At 43.5% G+C, this 26,720-nt stretch overlaps 1 protein-coding gene across 3 annotated transcripts in view; it reads left to right on the top strand.

Annotated features, from left to right (window-relative positions):
• Positions 1 to 26,345, top strand: part of TMEM135 (transmembrane protein 135) — a 190,664-nt gene extending 164,319 nt beyond the window's left edge. For all 3 annotated transcript variants that reach the window (XM_068145853.1, XM_068145875.1, XM_068145864.1), the window contains exons 7-15: positions 1,571 to 1,612; positions 4,136 to 4,282; positions 6,505 to 6,574; positions 13,203 to 13,370; positions 17,805 to 17,868; positions 18,548 to 18,624; positions 20,597 to 20,695; positions 22,263 to 22,330; positions 23,927 to 26,345. In XM_068145853.1, the coding sequence (XP_068001954.1) occupies positions 1,571 to 1,612; positions 4,136 to 4,282; positions 6,505 to 6,574; positions 13,203 to 13,370; positions 17,805 to 17,868; positions 18,548 to 18,624; positions 20,597 to 20,695; positions 22,263 to 22,330; positions 23,927 to 24,059 (868 nt within the window). In that variant the 3' untranslated portion in view covers positions 24,060 to 26,345. The remainder of the gene's footprint in view (positions 1 to 1,570; positions 1,613 to 4,135; positions 4,283 to 6,504; positions 6,575 to 13,202; positions 13,371 to 17,804; positions 17,869 to 18,547; positions 18,625 to 20,596; positions 20,696 to 22,262; positions 22,331 to 23,926) is intronic.
• The last annotated feature ends 375 nt before the right edge of the window (positions 26,346 to 26,720 follow it).

The raw sequence follows: 26,720 nt of genomic DNA, 5'->3' as shown, positions 1-26,720 counted from the left end.
TATTCTAGGAACTCTTCTATGCCTGTTTGTGTATGGCTTCAATTTACTGGAACAGTAGAAATGAAGGCCTTGTCCTTGAGCTGGCAGCTTGCAGGTGTGTTGAGCACCCTTGACTCAAAGGGCACTTAACCTGTAGTCAGCTGTGGGTTTAAAATCAGATTTGTGGTACCAGATCATGGTTCTGAGGATAAGATGTGTCTAAACCCTCTGCATTTTGAGCTCTGTAGTTCTGCAAGGCATTGGCTGTGATCTCTGAGCAAAGCTGCTTTCGTTTGTTCATCGTTCAGCAGTTGTTTCAGTCTGTCTCTCAGTCCATCTCTCTGTAAAAGTGTTCTGATCATTTTCAGCTTCTGAATTCCATAGGTAAAGCAGTCAGAAGAAGTGAAATGTTTGCATATCTTTGGTTACAAAGTGCTATATTAAAGATACAGGGAGCAATTATATTTCTATGTGTTTACCTTATAGATCATGTATACATGACCAGTATTTTAGGTACAGTCGTTTCAAATGATTAGTCTCTGCAGGCAGATTTGTGTTCACTCATTCCCACTTCTGAAGCTGTCGTGACCACCCTCCTGCCTTCTCTTAGAGTAGCTGTGTTCTGAAATGCTAGTGTTGGTAAGGTATCAGTTTGTGCTCTCTGTATTGTGCCAGGAATGCATTTTTACCATCATTTATTTCTGTTTAAAAGAAGGGGAGAAACCCTCAAGAATCTGCTCTTTACTTTGCTACCAACACAGCACTAAGAAGTTTTTCCAAGAATGGCTGCGAGCTTCAGCTCCTTTTGTTGTATCCTAGGCAGAAGAAAGTCAATAACCTAAATCTTTCTCAGCCCATTCTGGGTGCAGTCATTGCTCACACAAGAAACCCTACAGTCTGTAAGGAAGGATCTATATCATAGTATCATAGTATCATAGTATCATTCAGGGTTGGAAGGGACCACAAGGATCATCTAGTTCCAACCCCCCTGCCATGGGCAGGGACACCCCACACTAGATCAGCCTGGCCAGAGCCTCATCCAGCCTGGTCTTAAACACCCCCAGGGACGGGCAAACTCAGCATCAGCACAACCACTATACAATTGAAAACCCAGGACTTTTGGATTGAGTCTTCTTCAGGTAGCAAGCTGCAGAGATCAGCACTGTGCAAAGGGCAACAATTAATCTCAAAGTCAGAATAACCATTCCTGCACAGGAGGGTGGGTGTTCAATCAGCCCTCCTTGCAGTAACATCTATTTCAGGACTTCTTTTCCATAGAGCAACAGTTCTTTGTCAAATGAAATCTTCCATTTTCACTCCAGTGGTCTGTCACCATGCTTTAAAGATTTCTCCACTCTTGTTTTGGGTAAAGGAGAGAAGCATTGGCACTGTGTATGCTGCACACTGTTTCAGAGATGTCTCAAGGTCGTGATGACAACTGTGAAGCTGGGAACAGCCGGGGAGTTGTTACAGATGTGTTGGTTGAGACTAATGAGAAGCTAATGTTCGTCCTGCTATGCAATGTTTGATGTGTAAAACTTTGTACTGAAAGCAGCCCATTGTAGACTGAAATCTTGGTTTTGTTTTTCAGGTGCAAAGATGGCTTGAAAGGATTTACATACTCTGCACTGAAGTAAGTGAATGTTCTGTGGGTATGTAGCATACAGTGAGGACTGTAAGGAATGGTGCACAGTGGTAGCTGTATTGTGTGGAAAGAAAAGTATTCCTTAGAAAAACGATGCTGTTGTAAAACTTGTCCAGCTTTTGGGGTTTCCAGAATATTTTGAGGAAGGCATAATGTGCTGGCAAGGGAGGAAAGTTTTTATATTGGGAGCTGTGATTAAATGAAATGCAGACATACAGCTGAGGGCTTTTGAAGGGGCAGGAATCTTTTCTCTTTCTAAAACTGGGATTTGTGATTCCTGATATTCTCCTGGAAGCAGAGCACTGCTGGGGTTTGGAGTTTATTTGCTGCATTTACACAACGTTTAATGAACACCAGGAGTTCTGTAACCAGTACCCAAATAGAGCAGGGATTTGTTGTGTGTTCATTTGAGATGTCCTCAAAATGCCACTAAGGCTTGTCTGCCATCGTGGTCCAGGCTCTCCTAGAATTTACTCTGCAATGGGACCCTCTAGTGCTACTCATTTATTTGTGGTAGTTATACCAAGTTCTTCTTCTGTGTCAGCAATACAAAGACAGGTTATTCTTACCTTTCCCTTACATACTCTGCTGCCTATCACTTGGGACAGCCTGGTGCATGGGTGATGTCAATTCAATTCAGTGTGCCCAGGCAGCCAAGAGGGCCAATGGCATCCTGGCCTGCATCAGGAACAGTGTGGCCAGCAGGAGCAGGGAAGTCATTCTGCCCCTGTACACTGCACTGGTTAGGCCACACCTTGAGTACTGTGTCCAGTTCTGGGCCCCTCAGTTTAGGAAGGAGGTTGACTTGCTGGAACGAGTCCAGAGAAGGGCAACAAAGTTGGTGAGGGGTTTGGAACACAGTCCTGTGAGGAGAGACTGAGGGAGCTGGGGCTGCTTAGCCTGGAGAAGAGGAGACTCAGGGGTGACCTTACTGCTCTCTACAACTACCTGAAGGGAGGTTGTAGACAGGCGGATGATGGTCTCTTCTCCCAGGCAGCCAGCACCAGAACAAGAGGACACAGTCTCAGGCTGCGCCAGGGGAGGTTCAGGTTGGATGTTAGGAAGAAGTTCTATACAGAGAGAGTGATTGCCCATTGGAATGGGCTGCCCAAGGAGGTGGTGGAGTCGCTGTCATTGGAGGTGTTCAGGAGGAGACTTGATGGGGTGCTTGGTGCCATGGGTTAGCTGTTTAGGTGGGTTGGATTGGTTGATGGGTTGGATGTGATGATCTTGAAGGTCTCTTCCAACCTGTTTGGTTTATTATGTGTATTATTATGTTATTATGTTTATTAAGAGAGACAGACTTGATGTCAGTAGTGTGAGAAATTTTATGGAGTTTGCAGCTATGACACAGCCATGGAATTTGATAGCAGTTGCAAATAGCTAAATAATGTAGTCTATAGTCCAGAAACACTCCTGCAGCAACGTGCAGAAATGGTGCGTTCTGAACTCAACAGTTCACAGTTGCATACTGGAAAGCAGCCTTTCTATACCTTCATCAAGGCTACCACAGTTCACTGTAACTTGGATTCTGGTGCCAAGAGTTAAGAGACATCTTGCCATTATGTCCTACATTGTACTTAATACACAATAACTCTCCATCTAAGATGAGCTGGTGTGTTGACAGTATCAACTTCTGGGTGAAGAAAGAGGGCTAAGGCTGAAGCCAAGCAAAACAAAGTTGATGCTCTTGGTGGGAGCAAAAACATTTAGAAGATTTTATAAGACAGATATTTTATAGAACTATTCTAGCAGTGATCAACCTTTATGAAACCTCTTTGTGCTGTGAAATAGCTGAGATAGCTTGTGTGCCTTTTGATTTTCTTATTTGGTGTTTTTCTTTTGTATGGGAGACAGACTGTCCCAGTAATGCTGTTGTTAAAAAACATCCCAGCAGCAGTTGTGACCATTACACAGAATATAGAACACAGAATTAAGCAGGCTGGAGAAGACCTTTGAGATCATTGAGTCCAACCTATCACCCAACACCATCTGATCAACTTAACCATGGCACCAAGTGCCTCATCCAGGCTCTTCTTAAACACCTCCAGGGATGGTGACTCCACCACCTCCCTGGGCAGCACATTCCAATGGCCAATCTCTCTTGCTGGGAAGAATTTCTTCTTAACATCCAGCCTAAACTTCCCCTGGTGCAGCTTGAGACTGTGTCCTCTTGTTCTGGTGCTGGTTGCCTGGGAGAAGAGACCAACCCCCACCTGGCTACAACCTCCCTTCATGTAGTTGTAGACAGCAATAAGGTCTCCCCTGAGCCTCCTCTTCTCCAGGCTAAGCAACCCCAGCTCCCTCAGCCTCTCCTCACAGGGCTTGTGCTGAAGTTTAAATGTATGTTGGTGGAGGGATCTTTTCAGGGAGATACAAGGTTTGGCAGCTGTATGCATTGTCTTTTGCAGACCTCAGTGTCACTGCAAGTTTGTCTTAGAGACTTGATGTTTGTCTTTGAGTTATTTATATAATTATTGTTTTGGTCCTGTTTTGTGATTGTTCTTTCAGGTTCATTGTTGGCAAAGAGGAAATCCCTACTCACTCATTTTCACCTGAAGCAGTGTTTTCAAAAGTAGACACCAAGATAAAGCATTGTGAAAAAGTGTCACGGTCCCTGAACATACTGACTCTAATAAAAAAGCTTATGGACAAAGTGTGAGTCAAAGAAAACCAACCCCAAATGCTTCATTCTTCAGTAGCTTATTCTGCTGTTTTGTTACCTTGTATTTGACAATGTTTTATAAGGGATTTCCTTTGGAGTTTAGTGGTTTGCATTTCATTTTCACAGCAGTGACTTGCAACACACAGTTGTCTAACAAGGGAGGATGAATTCAGCCAGGTCTAAGTGGCAGAGGGGGTGGTTGCTTTTTCTGCAGTTTCCACGGCGTGCTTCTGCTGCTGTGGGTGGTGAAGCTGAGGGGAAATTGCACAGCAGCACGCCTTACCTAGGTCACCATAAGTGACCACAGCATCATCTCCTTGGGGACCTACATCCCTGCATTGCATAACGGAGCAGTGCCTAAGAACAGGATTGGTAGCACCAGGCCTTCCTCCACTGTCAGGAGATTTGAAATAGTGAGTCTCAAACTGTTTTGCACAAGCTTAGATCTAGAGATTCGATCTCCTGTCCCACAGGATCCCGGTCACTGTCCGTTAGTATTGCTTTTAAGGTACGACATCAGAAGCTTTTCAGGCCAATATGTTCCAGTTGTGTACTTCTGCTGTGTGCCATTTGTCTGCTTTAGACACATTGGGTACCCCACGAGTCATTCATTTACAGGGAAGATGGAATGAACAGTGGACTAGGAGTCTGTAGATATCACAACTATGAATCTTCACTTTCATTGACCTCTCCAGGAGCAGTTTTGTGATGAGATCTTTACCTGCTGGCATGCAAGAGAGAAATAGGTCTTCTAAGTGTGTTGTGTTCTCAGAGAATTGCCTCATCTTACTTGCTCAAATAATGAACAAACATGGAGTGACCTACATCCCATGGAGACTTCCTATGATTTGTTGTGGGTTTTAATTGAAAAGTATGAAGGAAATCAGCAGTGGCTCTTCAGGCCTGGCTGTATGAGACAGCAAAAGACCTCCAAGCAAACCCAGCTCCAGCCATATGCAGATTCTTTTAGCTGAGTTGTTTATACCTGTTTTTTCTTAAATGCCCCTTACTCAGTTTGCTAGAGAGAGCTCCTAGCCCTTCCACTGTTCATTAAATACAAGGACCGAGGGACTGTGGGTGGAGAAGAGCATTTTTCCTTCAAGGTTTTGAAACTCTAGACTCAGCCACATAGAAAACTTTCAGTTTTCAGTCCTAATGCTCTCACAGGTTTCACTTCCATATGGTTCTTTTTAATCTAATTGAGTCTAAATGCCTGTAACCTGATCACATTCTCATTACAATTTCTGCTCCATAAACTGACCTCACAGATGATTTATGGCCATTAGACTTTATGGCACACAAGGCCAAACTCCGAAGGTATTTGGCGCAGTATATAAATTGCATGATTTATTTTGCATTAAAACTTAAATACTTGACTCTAGCAAAACAGGAGGCTCAGGCCTGCTGTGGCATTACTTTCCATTCTGTATAATGCAGGGCTAACTGTGCAATCCATGCAGCCAAGCCCAGGACAGTCTCTTTTAAATGCCTATAGTCAAATTCTCAGTCTGAAGTAAGAGCCACAGGAAAACCTACACAGCAGAAGAAATAGCTCAAGAGTGAAGGGCTTCTAATTGACAGAAGTCTCACAGGGCATCTCTGCGTTTTTGTATGTTCTGCATTGCCCTTCAGTGAACCTTACAATGATATCACAGGATCATAGGATGTTAGGGGTTGGAAGGGACCTTCAAAGATCATCAAGTCCAACCCCACTGCCAGAGCAGGACCATAAATCTAGCACAGGTCACACAGGAACACATCAAGTTGATGCTCAGTTTCAGGTCCCCCAAAGAAGCACTGGTCTTTGACTACAATCTTTTAACCTTGACTGACCCAGAAAGATGTAAGGACAGAGGTAATAGATTCTTGGTCAAGTATCCTTCCAGAACCAGGGCACAGAGCCAAACTGGGAGGGTCACATCACTTCTCTGTGTTGGCCACAGCAGAAAATTTGTTCTTTTACTTTGTGTTCAGTGTGTAGCATGGCAAGAGTTTGAATCCAAGTAAGTGAGCAGACACTTCTTGCTGTACAACTAAAGTATTGTTAGTTTTTATTGGCCTTTTATGGCATCATAAAAGTTCAGGGTGCCCTCCAATGGGTAATGTGGGGAATGAGTGGTGAGAAAATAGCACTTTATGTATTTTTAGGTGAGAAAAATGTATGATGCTGAAACCAGCTCTGAGTCAATATGTGTTTCGTTGTGCTTTTCTGCAGGTGCAAACATGGCCCAAGGCATCGATGCTGTAAACACTATGGAGATAATTGCATCTCATATTGTATTAAAGTAAGTGCAGAAGAAGGTAGATTGACAAATTCTGGCAAAGGCAGAGTAAGAGGAAAAATCCTGTACTCAGGAAGTGTGAAAGTAGCCTATGAGTCATTTTTCTTCTCTTGACAATGTGACAAGCCCCAAACCAGATTTTCTCAGTTTAGGATGGGGTGGTGGTGGTGGGACTGAAGTTCTCTGGTCTGTCAGATTAGTGAATGAGTAACACAAAATGCGTGGGAAAAACCAGGCTAGCAAGCAAGGGAGTTGGTTAACTATGTGATGAGCTTGAGGGCTGAGCCCACTTGTGACTCCCCCCGAAATCAAGCACCTGGAATGTGCTGCTTCGGCAGGGCACAGCCCCGGCACACGTGCAGCTGCGCGGCTCTGGCACGCTGGGCTCGCTCCTCCATTCATTTGCTTTATGGGCTCAGGGTAATGAGAGATTGGTCACAGTTGCTGCACCCAGGAAGAGCTGCTCCTGTCCACTGGCATGATTTATCCTCCATCATTCATGTGATCAGGGCATTTATTTTTTTCCAGAGGAGTACTGTGCAGAGCTTTGTTTTGGCTGGCATTGGACTGGCACAGGTGGCACCACCTGCTGTGCCTGTTTTAGGAAGACTCCACCAGATCTCAGTCACTTAATAATCTATATATATGGAGTAGCAGAAATGGATGATGGTATCTTGAGATGCTTCTGATAACACTTTCAAAAAGAACTCTTTTGCATTAAAATGTTATGTATGGTTAATGTTATCTCAGAAGAGCTAGGCTTAAATCCATCATCACAAGAGATCTAGCACAACATGTGTTCATGTGTGCTTATTGACACCATTCTGGCCTGTATTAACACTGCTTTTGCACTGCAGTGTGTTAGCCTACCACTGTGTCACATGGATGTGAGTTGCACTTGAGCTGGTAGGATTTGAGACGGTGCTGGAGCGTTCTGCTCAGTTTCAATGAGAATGTGCAGCAGAGCATTCACAAGCAGTTTGGGATAGTTATGTCACACTTCTGTGGTAGGTATGACATCTATTTCAGAGAACCCAGACTAAAATTACCATTTCAGAACCTCTCACCACACTCAGTCCACTTAATGTTTCATGCATGGGCTCTTTTCTTCAAGGCATAACTTCTTTGGGCGACATGGACTTTACATTTGTTCTGCACTTGTTCAGTGCCTTGCCATGGAATTTTGCTGTTCAGTGCCTCCTGCCTCACTTGGTCAGCAATCTCTTCAGTGCTCACTTTTGGTCAGAGTATTCTGTGTATGGAAGAAATGATTTCCTGTGAAGGTGATGACACTGGAGCAGGTTGCCCTGAAAGGTTGCAGATGCCTCCTCCCTGGAAGTATTCACGGTCAGGCTGGATGGGACTTTGAACAACCTGGTCTAGTGGAAGGTGTCCCTGCCCACCATGTCATGGGTTTTGGAACTAGATGGTCTGGTGCCATAGTTTAGTTGAGATTATCTCAAAGGTCTTTTCCAACCTGGTCTGGTCTGGTCTGGTCTGGTCTGGTCTGGTCTGGTCTATTCTATTCTATTCTATTCTATTCTATTCTATTCTATTCTATTCTTATTTCTATTCTATACTTATTTCTATTCTATACTTATTTCTATTCTATTCTGGTCTAGTCTATTCTCCCTTCCAAACCAAACAACAGAGATACCAGTGTCTGGCCTTCAAAATCAGTGTCCAAGACTGCAGTGAAGGCTAACTTCAAAACAAAGATAAAATGAAGCAGCAGTGATTTTATGTGTTGGTGTGCTGCATTTCCAGGCTCTGTTGATGGTATTGTCTCCTAGTGTGCATTTTTTCACTACATGGATGCCTTGCCAGTGTCAGATGCACTTTTACATCAAGTGCTGTCTTTCATTACCCAGGCATATTTTTCAGTAACTGGCTGTTAACCACTGTTAGTCTGGAATTGCTTCCCGACCTCATTTATTAATCTCACAGAAAGTCCTTACACATTCTGTGTGCATGCTCAGCAGTCAAATCTAGAAGCACCCTTGTAGCACTGTATTATTTTACAAGCGTGGTCAGAACCACAAGGAAAGGTTTCTCTTGAGTACTCATAATGGAACTGATGCCTCTTCTCCATGGAAAACCATCCTAATCTGCTGGAAGAACAAGTGTGAGACTTCATGGGTAAAGAGAGAGATGATCTGACCAGTAGGGAATATAATGAGCTTGAAGTGCATTTAAAATAGAAAGGTGACCAAGAAAATGTCAACCCAGTCTGGGCAACCTGGTCTAGTGGAGTCTGTCCCTGCCCATGGCAGGGGGGGTTGGAGCTAGATGATCCTTGGGGTGCCTTCCACCCCTGACAGTTCTGTGTTTCTGGGAAATGGGAATTAGTCTTGTTGAGTCACTCAAGTGAAGTGTCCCAAATCTGATTCCAGATTATGGGTTCTTCAGGTCACAGTTAACTGTCCTTACACAGCTCTCCCTGTCCTTTTTCAGAGGAGTAGGAAGATGTGTTAATGATGAAACCAACAGGAAATTCAAAATGCAGACATTCAGGAGTCCTGCTTAATGCTTTATTCAGCATTAGTTTGTTCAGATGTCATATACCCTTGAAACTGGATGAGGGAAGAAGAAAACACTGCTGATAGTGGAGCTGAATCAGGTCTTGACCTGACTAAAACTAACAACTAAATGAAATGCAAATTGATGAGGCTGTTCTCTCTTCAGAGGAAGCTGTTGTGCATTTCAGCTAGACTTCATACCAGCCCTGTGTGGCACTTTATTGTATTTTTGACTAGAGTAATATAATCATGAGAATATCACTGGAGTGGCAGCCAGCTCTTTGAATTTCCTGCCTTTTCTGTGACTTTTTGCTTCTGTACATTACAATGAGTGAAAGATTTTATTTTGATGTATTTGGATTTTTAAAGATCCAGCATTCCTAAAAAGTTCTCAGTTCTCTCTATGGTTGTTCCTGGAGTCAATCAGTAATAAACTCTCAGCTGACATGGTTTGAGCATGCCTTTGGAATTCCAGATCTGTAAGGGAGCTTTCAAATCTGCTTGTGATCTTATTGCCAAAACTTCCTGCTGTCCTGTATTTTCCCTTACCCTTGAGCATCTTGTCTCCTCATTATCATGTCTGTGCTTTAATTGTCATTGCATGCTTTCTCACTCCTGCTCCATGTTTAATTGCACATGAGCTGGTTAACATAATCTGGGATGGCTTTTATGTAACCTTTAGTAATCACTCCACCTGATTTCTTAGGCTGCCCTTCATATTTTAAATACTTCAAATGCTTTAGGTTTGTAAATGTGTGGGAAGAAGTACCAGAAGCAGTGAAATCTTTTCCCTCTGCTGGTTTCTGCTCTATTGCAACGAGGAGATGGTAGCCAGCAGCAGGAGTCCAGTTGTCCAGTTTTTCTGCTGATGCTGCAGATGCCAGCAGATAACCCTCATGACCTACCTAATGACTAGGATGATTGAAAGGAATCATCATTATAGTCTCTGATTCTCTCTCTTGAAGGAGCATGGACTACTGTACACCCCAAACAAATCTCAAATATCTTAAAGATATCTTAACTAGTTCCCAATGTATTGCAACACGTTGGCTGAGTTCGGCACGTTGCTGAGCTCTGCTTGTGTGCACACACTTAGAATCACAGAATCAATAAGGTTGGAAAAGACCTCAGAGATCATCAAAGTCCAACCTATCACCCAACACCTCAGGAATAACTAAACCATAGCTCCAAGTGCCACATCCAGTCCCCTCTTGAACACCTCCAGGGATGGTGATTCCACCACCTCCCTGGGCAGCACATTCCAATGGCCAATTACTCTTTCTTGGAAGAACTTTCTCCTCACCTCCAGCCTAAACTTCCCCTGGCACAGCTTGAGACTGTGTCCTCTTGTTCTGGTGCTGGTTGCCTGGAAGAAGAGACCAACCCCCACCTGGCTACAACCTCCCTTCAGGTAGTTAGTTGTAGAGAGCAATAAGGACTCCCCTGAGCCTCTTATTCTCCAGGCTAAGCAACCCCAGCTCCCTCAGCCTCTCCTCATAGGGCTGTGCTTGGGACCTCTCCCCAGCCTCTTTGCCCTTCTCTGGACACATTCAAGTATCTCAATGTCCTTCTTAAACTGGGGGCCCCAGAACTGGACACAGGACTCAAGGTGTGGCCTAAGCAGTGCTGAGCACAGAGCAGAATGACCTCCCTGCTGGCCACACTGTTCCTGATGCAGGCCAGGATGCCTTTGGCACTTGCTTTTCTGAATTTGAGTTACAGCTGGTATCTGGACTGTGTTATTAACTTTTTAAGAAACCTGTTTCTCCAAAGCAGGGGGGTGGTGTGTGGAAGGAGAAAAAGAATGTGCACTGAATGGCTTTTGCAGATCCATGCTTTCGCTGTGCTGCTGCTTCTGGCTGATCAGCATAGCAACTCAGAATCTCTGGAGAAATGGCACTTGGCAGAGCTTTCCTTGCTCGCTTGTGTTGTAGTATCCTCTGTGTACTGCAGTGTTTTCTATCCCTGGCATCGTTTGAGGCCTTCTTATGGAAGGTTAAAATTACAGTATTGTGCATTGATGTTAAGATGGGCAACTTTCTTTGGCTCTGAGAAAGCACCTACAGGCGTGATGTAGATTCACCTGTTGGTTTAATGAGCTAAATAGATAAATGTGGTGCATTTGGTGCAATTTTAAGACACCTTTAAGGTCTTTGAGTCTAAATGTAACCCAGCTACCATGACCACTAAAGTTTATCTCAAAGTGCCACATTTACACTCTTCTTGAGTACCTCCAGGGATGGTGACTCCACCACCTGCCTGAGCAGCGTGTTCCAATGCCTCACCACTCTGTCAGTAAAGAAATTGTTCCTAATATCCAACCTGAACTTCTCCTGACACAACTTCTGTGCATTTCCTTTCATCCTATTGCTAGTTACTTGGGAGAAGAGACCAACACCAACCTCACTACAGCCTCCTTTCAGGCAGCTGTAGGGAGCAGTGAGATCTTAGCCTTCTCCAGATTAAACAAACCCAGTTTCCTCAGCCACTGCTTATGTGACATGGCCTCCAAACCCTTCACCAGCCTCATTGCCCAATCAAGTATGTTTGAGGTGTTTCTAGCTGGAATTAAAGTTCCCTTAATGCACTGTTCCTTATCCCATCAGAGTTACTTTTCCTGCAGATGGGTGAAAAAATGCCAAACACACTGTACCATTGCTTGCTCTCATGCTTTTGGCTTTGTTCACAGCTGCTGGGTTCAGGGCTTGCTCTTCATATAATGACACCTGGTAATGTAATCCTTGTCATTTTAGGGGTGAATATACATTCATCTTAATTGTGACAGTTTAACTGCACAAAATCCACAGTGCATTTACATCCCTGCCTTCCTTGCACACCTTTGGCTGGGCATTTTCATGGTTCTGTCAGAAAACCCTGGCTCTCTAGCTCTCCAGTACTTATCATCTGCATAGCTTTAAGTGTAGCAGAGGAAGTAGTGGACATTTTTCATCCCTAGCTACTGGGTGATGCAATGTATTTTCTTCCACTTGGTTCTCATAAACCACTGCTTGAGCAGCAGGGAGAGTGATTGCTTCAGGAGGAGGTTACTGCTGGGTGTTTAACCACAATACAGTTTTATAAGCTTTATGATGCATTAAAAAGTTCTGTAGGAGGCAAAACGTTTTTGAGTTGCTGTGTTTGAAAGGTTGCTGAATCAAAGTCTCTGCTAGTTGTTGCTTTAACTGGAATGTTCTGGTGTCTCTGAGTATCCACTGAGCTGCTACAGTAACCAGGAGCAATTGGTGCCTGCCTCATTTGCCGATAGGGAGTGTGCAGGTAGTTTTCAGGTAAGGCATCTTCCAGCTGAAAAATGGATAGATTTTGTTTGGAATGATTAGAGGAGTTCAGCCATAGGGTAAGAATAATGAGAAGAGGCTGTGGAGGAATTTATAAGAAACTGGGGAGAAGAATTTGGAAAGAAAAATCTGTGTGGTTTTGTGATGTGCTGTACAAAAGCAGATTTGTATCCAAGGTGAAGCAGTAAGGAAAAAATCATAGGAAGCTGCGTTACCCTTACTGAGTAGCTCTGCACATAACCTCTCTTCCAGTTTCACTCTTTCTCTTGTTGCAGGCAGCGCTCAGCCTCCAGTTTGGTTGAGCCCATGCCAAACCATCCAGCTCTATTTCTAATTCTCACACACTCTGAAATGTATTTTTTGTGGAGTTCTCCTCCTTTGGTGCTTTCTCTTGACATTTGAGTGCAGAAGTGCTCTTTTTTTCCGCTGCATTGCTTTCCTCTTTGTACCCATTTGTGGTCAAAAGCTGGTCAGTAACCTGGAAACTAAGTCATCAGGGCTGTTTCAAAGCACAGAATTTCAGAGCAGGAGAGAAATGGAGTTGGTCCCTTGAGACCTTTCATGTGTTCATGGAACTAGAGAAGAGTCAGTTGTCTGATTTTATTGCCTTTCTTGCTTTACAGGGGAATTAGGGAAAAACCCCAGCACAACAGATCTTGATTTCGACAGACACCGATGCACGGGGATGCATTTTGCATTGTGTCTGCAGAGTGGCTTTTGATCTGCTCAGTGTCAAAACTAATTACTTCAGTGGATGTTTTCTCTTCTTCTGATTTCATGGTTTCTCACCACAAAACATTTCTTTCTCTTCTCTAGGGCTTCATTAGGATGTTTAGCATCGGTTACCTGATCCAGTGTTGCCTTCGGATTCCATCCGCCTTCTGGCATCTGTTTACAAAGCCATCCCAGATACTTCCCCTCTTCTACAGCAAGGAAAATTTCCAGCTTGGAGCTTTTCTGGGATCTTTTGTCAGTATATACAAAGTAAGCTCCTAAAATACAGAAATGAGGGATGTGTGGGGTTTATTCTGCTTTTCAGAACATGAAGAGCTGCAAAGTTCAGCTGCTTGCTGTTTGCTGCAGCACAGCAGGGACAAATTCTGTAGCATTGCAGTGATCAAACTGCACATAGGAAACCAAGCTTCCATTCTGTGTGGGTTTTTGATTGTTTCTGAATAAACCAAATGGATTTTGCAGCATGTTATCAAGATGTGGAGATAGGGAGTACTTCAGAGAACGTGAATTCAGATATCAAAGCAACGATGTTACACAAAACCATTTTAGCATAGACACCGGTGTAGAATCACAGAATCAATAAGGTTGGAAAAGACCTCAGAGATCATCAAGTCCAACCTGTCACCCAACACCTCAGGACTAAGTAAACCACGGCTTCAAGTGACACATCAAATCCTTTCTTGAACACCTCCAGGGATGGTGACTCCACCACCTCCCTGGGCAGCACATTTCAATGGCTAATTACTCTTTCTAGGAAGAACTTTCTCCTCACCTCCAGCCTAATCTTCCCCTGGCACAGCCTGAGACTGTGTCCTCTTGTTCTGGTGCTGGTTGCCTGGAAGAAGAGACCAACCCCCACCTGGCTACAACCTCCCTTCAGGTAGTTGTAGAGAGCAAGAAGGTCTCCCCTGGGCCTCCTCTTCTGCAGGCTAAGCAACCCCAGCTCCCTCAGCCTCTCCTCACAGGGCTGTGCTCCAGACCTCTCCCCAGCCTCACTGTCCTTCTCTGGACACTTTCAAGTGTCTGAATGTCCTTCTTAAATTGAGGGCCCCAGAACTGGACACAGTACTCAAGGTGTGGCCTAAGCAGTGCTGAGTACAGGGGCAGAATGACTTCCCTGCTGCTGCTGGCCACACTGTTTCTGGTGCAGGCCAGCAGTGGCTGCAGTAGCAGCACCAGCATTGCCAAAGGGAAGCCATTTGCAGATTTTTGGGGCTCAAATATCCAGAATTCTTACTTGGCACTAAGTAACTGGAGATTAGAGAGCATACATCATATGCATCTGAGGAGACACTGCCCTTGCCACCTGGATGTCTGTCCTTCTCCGACGTTGCAAGGTGCTAGGTTGCAGGGTGATATGCATTCACACAGCATTGCTGGAATGAATGAAGTTGTGTTTATTCATGCCAAAAGCAAGTGTGGCAAAGCACATACCCTGAGGGAGAATATATTGCCTAGTGCAGTGCTGAAGTGGCTTTTGCACATTGGTATTCTTAATCACACATGTCACTTTTAACTACCATTATACTTGCTCTGCAAAGTGAAGCTCATCCTGTGTTACTCAGCATAAACAGCACTTCACCGAGAATCAAAACAGCCCAAGTGATACTTGTAAGCTAGAAAGCTTTCACTTGATTAGCAGTCAGATTGAGGGACAAGATTTGTAAGGCTGCAGAGTTACAAATATTTGATGGCCAAGTGCAGCTGGACTGTTCAGAGTTTATCTGGCAATGCAGTTTTTGTTCAGTCTTGTAAGTAGGTACTTGGCTCTGGTGAGGTGGCACCTCCAGTACTGTGTTCAGTTTTGGGAGCCTCTCTACAAGACAGACATTGAGGTGCAGTGAAGCTGGTGGGGGTCTAGAGAGCAAGTCCTGTGCAGAGTGGCTGAGAGAACCGAGGATGTTTAGTCTGTAGAAAAGGAGGCTGAGGGGAGACCTCATTGCTCTCTGCTACTACCTGCAAGAAATTTGTAGTGAGGTAGGGATCCAGCTCTTCTCCCTAGTTAGAAGTGATGGGACCAGAGGAAATGGCCTCGAGTTGTGCCAGGGAAGGGTTAGATTGGCCATTGGAAAAATGTCTTCCCCAAAAAGGTTCTCATGCCCTGGAACAGGCTGCCCAGGGAAGTAGTGGAGTCACCATGCCTGAAAGTAGCTAAAAGTCATGTAGCTGTGGTGCTTAGTGACATGGCTTAGTGATGGATTTGGTAGCTTTAGGCTCATGGTTGGATTCAATGATCTTAAAAGGTCTTTTCCAACATTAATGTTTCTATGTTTCTGTGATTCTGCTTTCTGTTATTGTTTGTGCTCTATAACTGCCACAATTTGGGTGGCATCGTTTTTCTTCCAGTTAGAAATAAGCATGTAAGGCAGCAGGGGTTTGAGTCACTCCAAAAGATTAGACCACAGTCAGAAAGATTAAGTGTTGGATGCATTTTAAACCCAAAGACACTGAATTATGAGCTGCTTTTTAAAATGTCCATCTTGGCCCTCAAAGCAGCCTAAAATGCCATTGTAGGATTGGAGTAGCCATGCTCTTGATATTTTTTGTTCCTCTTACTGTTAGTTGGTGTCAGCAAACACAGGTTTGCAGAGATTAAGTTGGCTGTGGTAGCCTGGCTTCCGTTTTTCAGTTAGTTTACTAGTAGGTAAGTTTACTAGAATGGTCTCTTAACTGCAGAGTGGCAGTGGCTTTGCAAGGAATGTATTTTGAAAGGGAGATCCCATCTGTGATGCAGTGTCCATTGTGGGATGCAGATGTTGCTTCTTTTTGTTTCATTGTGTTTCCAAGAGTGGTGAGTTCACCTGAAGCCCACCAAGATGATTAGAGGACTGAATCATATGCTCTGTGAGAACAAAAAGGCTCAGGGGAGGTTCTATTGCTACTTACACCTCTTGGTTGTGTGCAGTGTCAGAATGAATGGCAATGGGTACAAGCTGAAATACAGGAGAGTCCTAAGAAATACAGGGAAATAGTTTTCCTGTGAGGGGGGCCAAAGACTGAGACAGGATGGCTGGTGAGGCTGTGTAATCTCCATTCTTGGAGATGCTCAGAACTCAACAAGTTCCTGAACTACCTGCCCTAATTCAACCTGCTTCAGGCTGGACCAGGTGGTCTCCAGTGGTCCCTTCCAACATCTTCATGTTCCAACATATCCATAGTCATATTCCAGTCTTTGGTTCTTTGAGAAGGGTACATGAGAAGTGTCGAGACTCGCACAGGTACCTCAAAGTGGACACCAGCAGTCTGTCACACTGAATTATACAATGGCCTCTCAGTGCCATCAGCACTGGGCTGGGTCTAACTAAGCAGAACTTGAACCATTTAGAAGCAAACAGAAATGTACAGAAATTGGAGAGAGAATATGGACTTCCAAAACATGCAGAGGGTGAGGCAGCTGTGGAACAATCTGGATCATTTGGCAACCTGCAGTCATCCAAATCAAAGATGTTCTAATGCAGCCTAAGCCACAGTTCCTTGCATATATTCTGGCCTCAACAGCTGTGTACTGTGGTCTGTGTCAGCAAACAGTCATTGTGTCTTTCACTGTGTCTTTTAGTCATATGCAGTTTAACTTTGTAGATTGATGTGTTTTCCTGGTTCCAGAATTTTTTGGATATATGGAAAAATCTCAATGTGTTTGGTGTGCACCTGAAAACAGACCTCACCATGGCAAAGTCTGGACAGCTACAGCAAATGGAGATGTTACGTGTCGAGGTTAAGGCTGGACTGGCTGCTGGATGAGTGACAGACCCCCTCTGCTAACCCCTCTCTCTTCCTAAAGAGGCAATAGGGAGAAGGACTTAGGGACTGGAAAAGAAACTGAAACAGCTTTAGTGAAAGAGTAACAATAAAGTGAAATATATACAGATCTATACAAACCCAGTATTGACCCCAGGCCCCTGGTGGCAGCTGCATCACCATCACCACTGATGCTATGGACCAGCACTGGGGAAGTTCCAGACTGGACTCAGCAGCAGGTGGGAATTGCATTCAGGAGCTGGATTCTGGAGATGGATTCAGGAATGCTCAAATTGGGACTGAAGGTGGAGTGGACAGAGTCCTCCTCGGACACCAGCTGTTGAAGCAGGGGCTTAGCCCTGGTGATCCCTCAGCTTTCTACCAAATACGACGTATGTAGGGTCACTTGTCCTGCCTGCTCCTCCGTGCAGCTGCAGCCTCTTGCTGCACGCTCAACACAGTGAAAAAGATACAGGAGTGACCTTAATCTGCACAGGAGCAGTACAAGCAAGAGCCTTTCTGCATACCAGTCCATGGTAGTAACTAAGCATCAAGCACTATCGCTCCTAGAAGCAGAGAGTGTCTGCAGAGCTGTGGTGTTCACTTCAGAAACTGCACCTGGAGACTGAGCTGAAAAATAAACAAACACCAAACAAAATTAGTTCTGTTATAACTGAAACCAGGACATTATCAATTCAAGATTGGTTTTGGAGTGAGATAGGTCTCCAAATTAGATCTGCTCTTTGATTTGGAATGAAATGGTCATGGTAAACTGTACATGAAAACATTGAAATGTCTCAGGTACTGTGGATTGTGGGTGTTATCACTCTGCACTCTTAATTCATGCTGCATGCTACATTCACTGGCTTGCAGAGGAGTATCTCCAGTCAATGTGTTGTGAAAGAGAAATACCTAGGGCTAACCCTGCTCTCTCTTCTCCTGCAGGGTACAAGTTGTTTCCTGCGGTGGGTGCGAAACCTAGATGATGAGCTTCATGCGCTTGTAGCTGGTGAGTCTGTGACAAGAAGTTTGCATTGCCTCTCTAGGGACTCTGCAAATGTTTTTCTTGTTTGTCCTTTCATTCCCTTTTCAGACTTCTGGGGTGAAAATAGGACTGTGTACATGGAGTCTGTGTCAAAGTGACACCCATGTTTCAGGTAGCTTCAAATACAAAGCTGCAACTAAAACTGTAAGGCAAATGTTGTCAAATGATGAGAGTTCAACCATCAGCCTTAGAGACAGCAATAATTGCTTGTACAAATGTGAACTTGTCCTTTGTTTTCCAACTCTGGAGATGCAAGGTTGAAATACTGAACCTTCCATATGTGGCAGAATACACACTTGTAAGGGTGGGCTCCACAGGTTCCAAAGGAGGACTCTTTTGCCATGACATTTGTCTGATGCTGCATGTACCCTGAATTGGAACTCAGAGCTCTCTCTTCCTTGTGGAGTGAGAGAGGAAGTTTGATGCTGTGCTCCTAAGCACTGGACTAGAGATTTACTTCAGTGTTTCAAAACTCCTTTTTGTAATGATATAAACCTTACTTTGATGGGCAGCAGAGGAAGATCCCTGAACTTTGTTGCAGCGACTGAAATCATAATCTTAGGCGGTGGCTCTTAGCTGACAGACTGCAACAGCAGCAATAAATCACAACCTTAACAATGCTCTCATTTTCTAATTGTTACAGGGTGTCTAGCAGGAATTTCTATGATGTTTTACAAAAGTACCAATATCTCTATGTACCTGGCATCCAAATTAGTAGAGGTAAGGTATTATCCTGATAACAGATCTCTTCATTTCATCTATGACTCAAAGCAAGAAAAGGAGCTTCAGAGGCCTTGTCAGACTGTTCCCACGCACTACCAAGTTGTGCAGTGGTGGTGTGTTTCAGCATGAGTGTGCCAAGAGGCAGTGCTGCTCTATGGTCTCTTTCCTTTCTTCTTTTCTTTTCTGTAACTCATTTGTCCTTCATCCACTGCTTTCCACATGCATTTCCATGAATTTTTTCAGTCTCCTGATAGCCCTTTGCTTTGTAGCTTTTGCAGTTGTTCAATCTGAGAGTTCCAAGAATGCCTATTTCGCCAGAAACATAAATCAAAACTAGGCCTTAATTGCAGATTTATTGCCAAAGGCTACAGCTTGACTTCCTGCCTTTGTTCCCTAATTTTGGCATTCATCAGTCTAAGATAACTGAGAATAGCTTAGGTTGTAGTCTGTAGCCGGAATTGTTTGTCAGCATGCTGCAGCTGATTGGATTCCCAGCTTTGCAGTGAACTTCATTCTAATTACTATTTTTCAGGCTTGAAATATTTCTATGAACTTGTTCAGATTAGGAGCTCAGGGGAAAAGGAAAACCAACTCTGTAGAATCTGGGTGTATTTATTTTACTTTGCTCACCAGCTTTTGATTTCTTACTGTGATTTTTCCATGAAGCTGGGACTTGGTCATGGCTATTTCCCTGCTGGATAAGTTGAGAGCATTCTCTTATTGTGCATCATCCCTGAATCACAGAGCAGGCCTCAAGGGCCTCCTGGCCTCCTTCCCTAGTGATATTTGTCTACCACCATTACCAGAGCAGCCCTTATTGCTCTCTACAGCTACCTGAAGGGAGGCTGTAGCCAGGTGGGGGTTGGTCTCTTCTTCCAGGCAACCTGTGACAGAATGAGAGGACACAGTCTCAAGCTGTGCCAGGGGAGGCTTAGGCTGGATGTTAGGAAGAAGCTCTTCACAGAAAGAGAGATTGGTCATTGGAATGTGCTGCCCAGGGAGGTGGTGGAGCCACCATCATTGGAAGTGTTTGAAAAGAGCCTGGGTGAGGCACTTGGTGCCATGGTTTAGTTGATTAGAAGGTGCTGGGTGATAGGCTGGACTCAATGATCTCAAAGGTCTTTTCCAGCCTGGTTAATTCTGTATTCTGTATTCTATTCAGCAGAATCCATTTGAAAGAATATAAAGAGAAGGAACTTTTTAAAGCATAAAATTAAACATAAGAAGGGAAGTTTTAGTCTGTTCTTGCTGCTTGTAATGCTAGATCAAGCTCTGAAGGTAGTTCACATATTGCTTGTGTAACATCCGAGTTACCCATCCTGGCTTAGAATACTAGTTGTAAAAAAATCAATACTGTCTTGCATTGCTGATGGTTTTTTTCTGGCCTTTGAGACATTGTGGCTGCAATGAAATAAGGAAAGTGCTGTGTGTTCTTTCTTTGTCTTTTCTATCCTTCTTTTCTGTTTTTTTCTCTCTTAACTGCTTTCCTCATCTTACTCAAGCCAAGGGTAACTGACCAAAGAGGCGTGTGCTGCTTTGGAAGGGCAAGCTGTGCTCAGGAAAATAAACTTTAGATGTTTTCTCAGAAAGGAAAGTATGTGATTTCAAGCTGTTTAAGCACAGTGAATATTCACTTTGTTGAAATAGTCATTGCATTGTTCGTTTGCTCCTTAAAATGAAGAATTTAACGTAGCAAACTTTCCCTTTCTTGTCCTTCGGCTCTGTCCTACCCTTTTTTAGCACTCAAGCTTTTGTCGTGTCCTGGTTTACACATTGATAGCCTCTTGCTCTATTCATCATGGATAGCTTCCATAAGCTCTCTCACAGTCACATATGTGGGCATACACCAGAGTATGTGAGCAAATGTTAGTAATGTTGCCATATTGCCTTGAAAAGGTAAGAGAAAGAAAAAATGACAAGCTGTGCTGTTTGTTTTGTTGTATTTATGGTTTCTTGTTTGTTTTTATAGACTATGTATTTCAAAGGCATCGAAGCAGGGAAGGTTCCCTATTTTCCTCATGCAGACAGCCTCATCTATGCCTTTTCTACAGCAATATGCTTTCAGGCAGTGAGTATATTCCCTTCTAACACAACACAACGTTCTCCGAGTCAAACGTTGAATGGAATCGAGGAGCACAGGGCTACAGTGTTACAGGGATTCCAGCAAGATGCTGTGAATCAGGGCTCCTGCAGCCTGCTTTTGAGTGTCACAGTGGGGAAGTCACTTTTGGGCTCAAATTCCTCCTATGCTTATAGCTGAATGTCTTACACAAAGCACTGAATCCTTTGGAAAAGATCTCAAAAGGCACTTCAGGAGAAAACTAACATGAGTGCGTCGGCTTTCCTAACAGCGTGTCCAGACTCTCAGTCAAGGAGACAAACAATATGTTGTAATATTTTAGGCTTTTTGAAATCAACTAATAGTTCTTACTTTCAGCTAGCTTGAATTCACATTGCCTGCTTGAATGTGTCTGCAAAAATGAGTAGCAAAATGTGAACTTTTATGTTTGAAACAAGCTGTAGTTATCATCTTTTGCACATTCCAAGTAATTACATGCCTTCACCCTCAGTCCCTTTATTGGCTGCAACAGTGAGAAAAGCTCTTCTTCAGTGGGACTCAAATTACTGTTCCACTGCATCTCTCCATGTATAGATCTTCTGCTGTAACATGCCACTAAATGGTTTCTGGATGTTCATAACTATATGTATTTTCTGTACCCCTCAATAAAGAGACTACAAAATGCCCTTAAAGCAGGCTTCTACTGCCTTGTGCTTAGCAGGACAGTTCAACTCCTCCTGCTCATGGCTGCCATACATTTGGAATCTCTCTCATTCTAGTATTAACATCAAAGTGAAACTGATATTTTAGAGCTTGGGATGTGCCTGAAGGTCTGCAGCATTGAAACCTCCCAATTACTATTGGCAAATCAGGCTATATATGTATCAGGCTAACAGAAATAAAGTTCATATGAGAAAAGAGGAAAGGTTTTTCATTACTCACTAATTGGAAAAGGAATCCAAGGCTAGAAATAAATTGCTGGGTTTAGCAGGGATGAAGGAAGGGGGAATTAGCAAAGGGGCCTATGCTGATATGGTTGTTACTCACTATATTCATAAGTGACCTGGAAAAGTAATAGAATAGGGAGGAGACAAAAAGTTTGGTTATATGAGGTTACTTAGGAGAGGTAAGATGAAATATGAGGATGACTGACTGCAAGAAATGGCAGATCCCAGAGTGCAGCGAGTGGAGGATAAAATAGCAGGTCAGTTTGGCAGCCACACATGCAAAATCATGTATGTAGAAATAATGAGGACTATTGTTGCTTTGTCTGAAGTGAGAGCTAAGTTAATTGCCACCACTTTTGAAAGAGAGTCTTCTGGGAGCATCCCTTTGTGCTGGTGGTGATCATACAGAGCATCAGCTTGAGCTGTGAGTGGTTTGTCTGCTGGCGGTGCTGGACCTTGGCTCACAGCTACTTTGGTTCATGAATCATGAGATCATTTTCTGTTTTAATTGAAATACCTCTGTGTTTATTTCTATAACTATCCTTTGAGTGCTTTTGGCAGCATGCTGTAGCAGATGAACCTTTTGCCTGACGCTGTCCCCTGGGTCTGACAGAATGCTTTCCTTGCAGGCTGTCATGGAAGTTCAGAACTTGAGGCCATCGTACTGGAAATTTCTTTTACGACTAACAAAGGGCAGGTATGTAACCAGTGCTGTCTCATGGCTTGTCAGTCACAGCATTGATCACATTCACCTTTCTAGCTCATTAGTTATCAACAGTAGCAGTATATAAGGACTAATTTCCTGAGTGTTTACGGCCAGCACCAGAACAAGAGGATGCAGTCTCAAGCTGCACCAGGGGAGGTTTAGGCTGGATGTTAGGAAGAAATTCTTCATAGAAAGAGAGATTGGCCATTGGGATGTGCTGCCCAGGGAGGTGGTGGAGTCACCATCAGTGGAGGTGTTTAGGAAGAGCCTGGATGAGGCACTTGGTGCCATGGTTTAGTCAATCAGATGGTGTTGGGTGATAGGTTGGACTTGATCTCAAAGGTCTTTTCCAACCTGGTTAATTCTATTCTATTCTATTCTATTCTATTCTATTCTATTCTATTCTATTCTATTCTATTCTTTCAAATGGTTTCCAATCCACTTGAAGTTTGCTGCTGAAGCGACACCAACCCGTTTAGCCTAGTGACAGAAGCAGAATCTTCACTAAGAGCGTTTAGCAGATGAATGTTTTACTTGAAAGCATTTTTACCTTTGGAGGGTGAAATGCTTTCAGTTTTCAGTGGAATATGAAGAATCTGGTGAACAACTGAACAGGTTGAAGACATCACTTGCTGTGTGCCTTGATCCACAGCATGCTGTTACTGCATGTTTAAAGGCATCACTAGAAATGTCAGAGTACTTCCTACAAATACCTTGAAGATGCAGTAGTTTTTGATCAGAGGTCTGTTTCAGCTGGGACAGGAATTATTTTTCATGGAAAGCTAGTGAAAGATTTTCACTGGTTATAATAACCATAAATGTACACTGCAGTATGATTTAGTGAAGGGTACACTGTTTTACTGATGTAGTATGTGGCAGAAACAAGGCATCCAAATCTTGATGTGGAATGGGATTATAAATGGTAAAGTTTGTCGTGACAGTGAGCTCCCCAGACTGTAAGAACAGAAGTGAAATCAGAGGGCAGTCCCTGGAGCATATTGAATCTGCCCTCCCCATGGCACAGTACACTCTTAGCTGGACACGAGGTGACTGAATAAATTGCTAGACATAGTGGGAAGCTTTCCTCGAGATGCCTGGAGGCAGTCTGCAGGCAACCTCTGAGGCTGTACAAACATGATATGGGGGATGATGTCACTCCAGATGTTCAATTTTGGCTGCATTTTGCCCTCTCGTGCTAATCCTAAGATGGCTTTAGTTGAAAGAGAGGAGAGGAAAGAAATCCTATTCTGCTCATTTATTTTATCTGAAGTAAATCTCTGCAATAGCAATGTTGACACTCTCTCAGTAGAGGCAGATTCTTGACATTTCATAGGTCTTTCACTCAACAATTTTCAAGTCTAAGGACATGGAAATAAATTGTAACACCGATACAACTGTGTTTCACACTTGGGTCTTCTAGCCTCAGTCCATCCCCTCTCGTCTTGTCACCGCAGGCCCTTGTACAAAGTCTCTCCCCAGCTTTCTCCTAGGCCTCTCTCAGGTACTGGAAGGCTGCTAGAAGGTCTGGGTTTTTATCCAGAAGTAAGTTAACAATCTGCTGACTCTCTCCTGACTCCTCTTTTTCAGGTTTGCTCTCATGAACAGGAAAGTTTTAGATGTATTTGGTACCGAAGCATCTAAGAACTTCAAGGATTTCACACCTAAGCTTGACCCAAGATACACTGTGGTACCGCCAGACCTACCGCTGGAGCAGTCCTGAGAGCAGCAGTACATCTTGTCCTTGAATGTGATCGGCATTTTGTCACACAAAGTTAACTAACAGTCTTACCTAAGGAGGGGGCTTTGGGCTCCACTTCAGTATTGTTTCAATGAGAAATGCTTTTTACCAATCAAAAAATACTGCAACTTCACAGGAGAGGGTGGCTAAGTGATTAAGCCCCTTCTGCACACCGAGAATATTTGTGGGTTTCTGTAGCTGGTTGACAGTGTGGTAGATTCCTGAATGAATTAAACAAATGAGTAAGGTATTTAGAGAAGAGAAGTGAAACATAAATGTGCATCATCATGTCCCAAAAAATTCTGTAGCCCCTGCCAACAGAATGTTTCTTGGTAAAACTAAAAGGAATTCTTAATTTTGCAAAGACAGACAAATGACATAGTACAGGTCCACAGTTTTACCTGATCTGTAAGCTGTTACAGTCAGGTGAAAGTGCCTCCTTGGCTCTCCAAATTGTCACTGATTAATCTCAAGACAGCCACTGCCCACTCACTGTGTCAACATCACAGTAGTTTCCTACAGCTGTGGCTGCACAATAAGGCATTCCTTAGGAAAAGAAAATGCATATTAATTGAGAAATCACATTCCAGGGCTGTAAATCCCACTGGCAATACAGATAACAGACTAGGAAAACAAGGCAGCGGTGCCAGTGCCAGCTGCGCCGTGAGGAGCCGCGGGGTGTGGTGGCCAATGTCTGCCAAGTGGAAAAGGACAAAACCAGCGGAGGAAGGAATGAAACGTTCCAGCCTCTGAGATGGTGCTGGAAACAGCAGACAGCTACAAAAACACAAAAAGAAAAGCCAAGAACAAAACAACGACTACCAGAAGAAACAAATGCCCCAAAATACACTGAGCTTAAATGTTTGTTTTTAAAGGGCTTGACATTGTCGCTTCAGATGGCATCGAGCCGGTCGTCAAGCTGCGACGCCAGCCAGCATTTCCAGCATGTCCTTTGACAGGGAACTGACCCTGAGGTTAGACTGTTACAAGAGAATGGGTTTGACTATCATATTAATAGGATTTTTTCCTTCTGCTCCATGAAGAGTGGTTTTTCCCTCAGCCCATCAGCTAGCCACAGCCGGGACAGTTACATCCAATGTGATCTGGCTCTTGATGCGAATAACTGCTACACGTATTCCATCTCATTTTTGCCCTGTGTATTTCTGCAGATGAAGAGTTGGTGACCTAAGTGAGACCCTGGCATGCTAACTGGTTGGCTTTTTGTTGTTGTTGTTGTTTTTTGTTTTGTTTTGTTTTGCTCTAAGGGGGCTTTTTTTATAGTAGAATCCATTCAGGTGATGGTGAATGGTGTTTGTTCCCCTACAACTTAATGAAAAGGTGAACTATATTCACAATCAGCTGAAAAGAGTCAGGGAATGGGAAGTGCAGTAGGTTGCATGTGTATCAAGAAGGAAAAGAGAAAAGAAATCAGTGTTTCATTGAAAGTCTTTGTCAGATAGAATGAATTGGATTAATTGCTAGAGTCTTTGTCTCATCACACTGTAATCCCACCCCAGCCTTAAGCACATTTTAATTCCTGTTAGTTTAATTCCTTATTGCTGGACATGCAGTCATTTTTATCAGACTTACAGGGAGGTCATCAAAGCTGTACCAATCTGTGCACAAGATCTGCTTCTTCAGCTACTGTAACAGGGATGCTTTTACCACTGTTACGACAGGTGCTTCGTTCTGTGAAAGAGCAGTCATCCAAGCTGGTGTGAAGAAAAGTCCTGCAAGCTACTTTGTATGCAATGTTTTATTGCTTAAAATACATTGAAATTCCTCTGAGGGAGGGAAATAAATGTTGATTCTGCAAGAACTTCAACAGGATCACAGTAGGTTTGTAGTCACTGGAACGTGCTCTAAAATACTTGATGTTGTAAAGTCTGAGAAGTTATATATTTTAAGTAATATGTTATTACTCACACACTATACTATGATCACTTTCTAGTGTAACTCTATGCCATTCTCAGCCTTCAGGGCATTTTATAGGTGGAATAATTTTCTTCACTGGAATGACAATTGTGATTGTTTCCCTGTATGAGTCTCCAAGAAAATCCAAGTGCTACATCTCAGCAGCTAAACACGAGGTCTTGTCGTATGTTTTCTTGCTTCCAAAATCCAGAGTCCCTGTTTGGAGTTGTTTTCATGTAGTATAAGAGGAATTTTAAAACTTTAAATTATTTTTATTAAGATCAAGTGTACCTAAGAGAACAAAAAGATAAAGCCCTAATGTCCTTCCCAATAATAAACAGTTGCTCCTGGAAAAAGTGACTTTTTGTCTGCGTCGTCGTTAATCAGGAGACATCAGTGAGGATCAGCGCTGGGCCCAGTCCTATTCCATATCTTCATTCATTGTCTGGATGAGGGGATTGAGTCCACCATTAGTAAGCTTGCAAGTTAGGAGCAGGTGTTGATCTGCTAGAGGGTAGAAGGGCTCTGCAGAGGGACCTTGCCAGGCTGACATGTCTCCAGACAAAGCTGCTTTCAGAAAGTACAAGTTTGTGTTGGTGTGTTCAGGAAGCTCCATGTTCCTCATAACTTTTCAATGACAATAACTTACAGAGTAGAGAATTCACCAGGTTGGAAAAGACCTTTGAGATCATCCAGTCCAACCTATCACCCAGCACCATCTGATCAACT

This window comes from Melanerpes formicivorus, unplaced genomic scaffold, assembly GCF_026170545.1.
Source record: "Melanerpes formicivorus ecotype bairdi unplaced genomic scaffold, bMelFor1.0.p_v2 SCAF_1, whole genome shotgun sequence".
Taxonomy (NCBI): Eukaryota; Metazoa; Chordata; class Aves; order Piciformes; family Picidae; genus Melanerpes; species Melanerpes formicivorus.
This window is presented reverse-complemented; position numbering and strand designations above follow the sequence as displayed.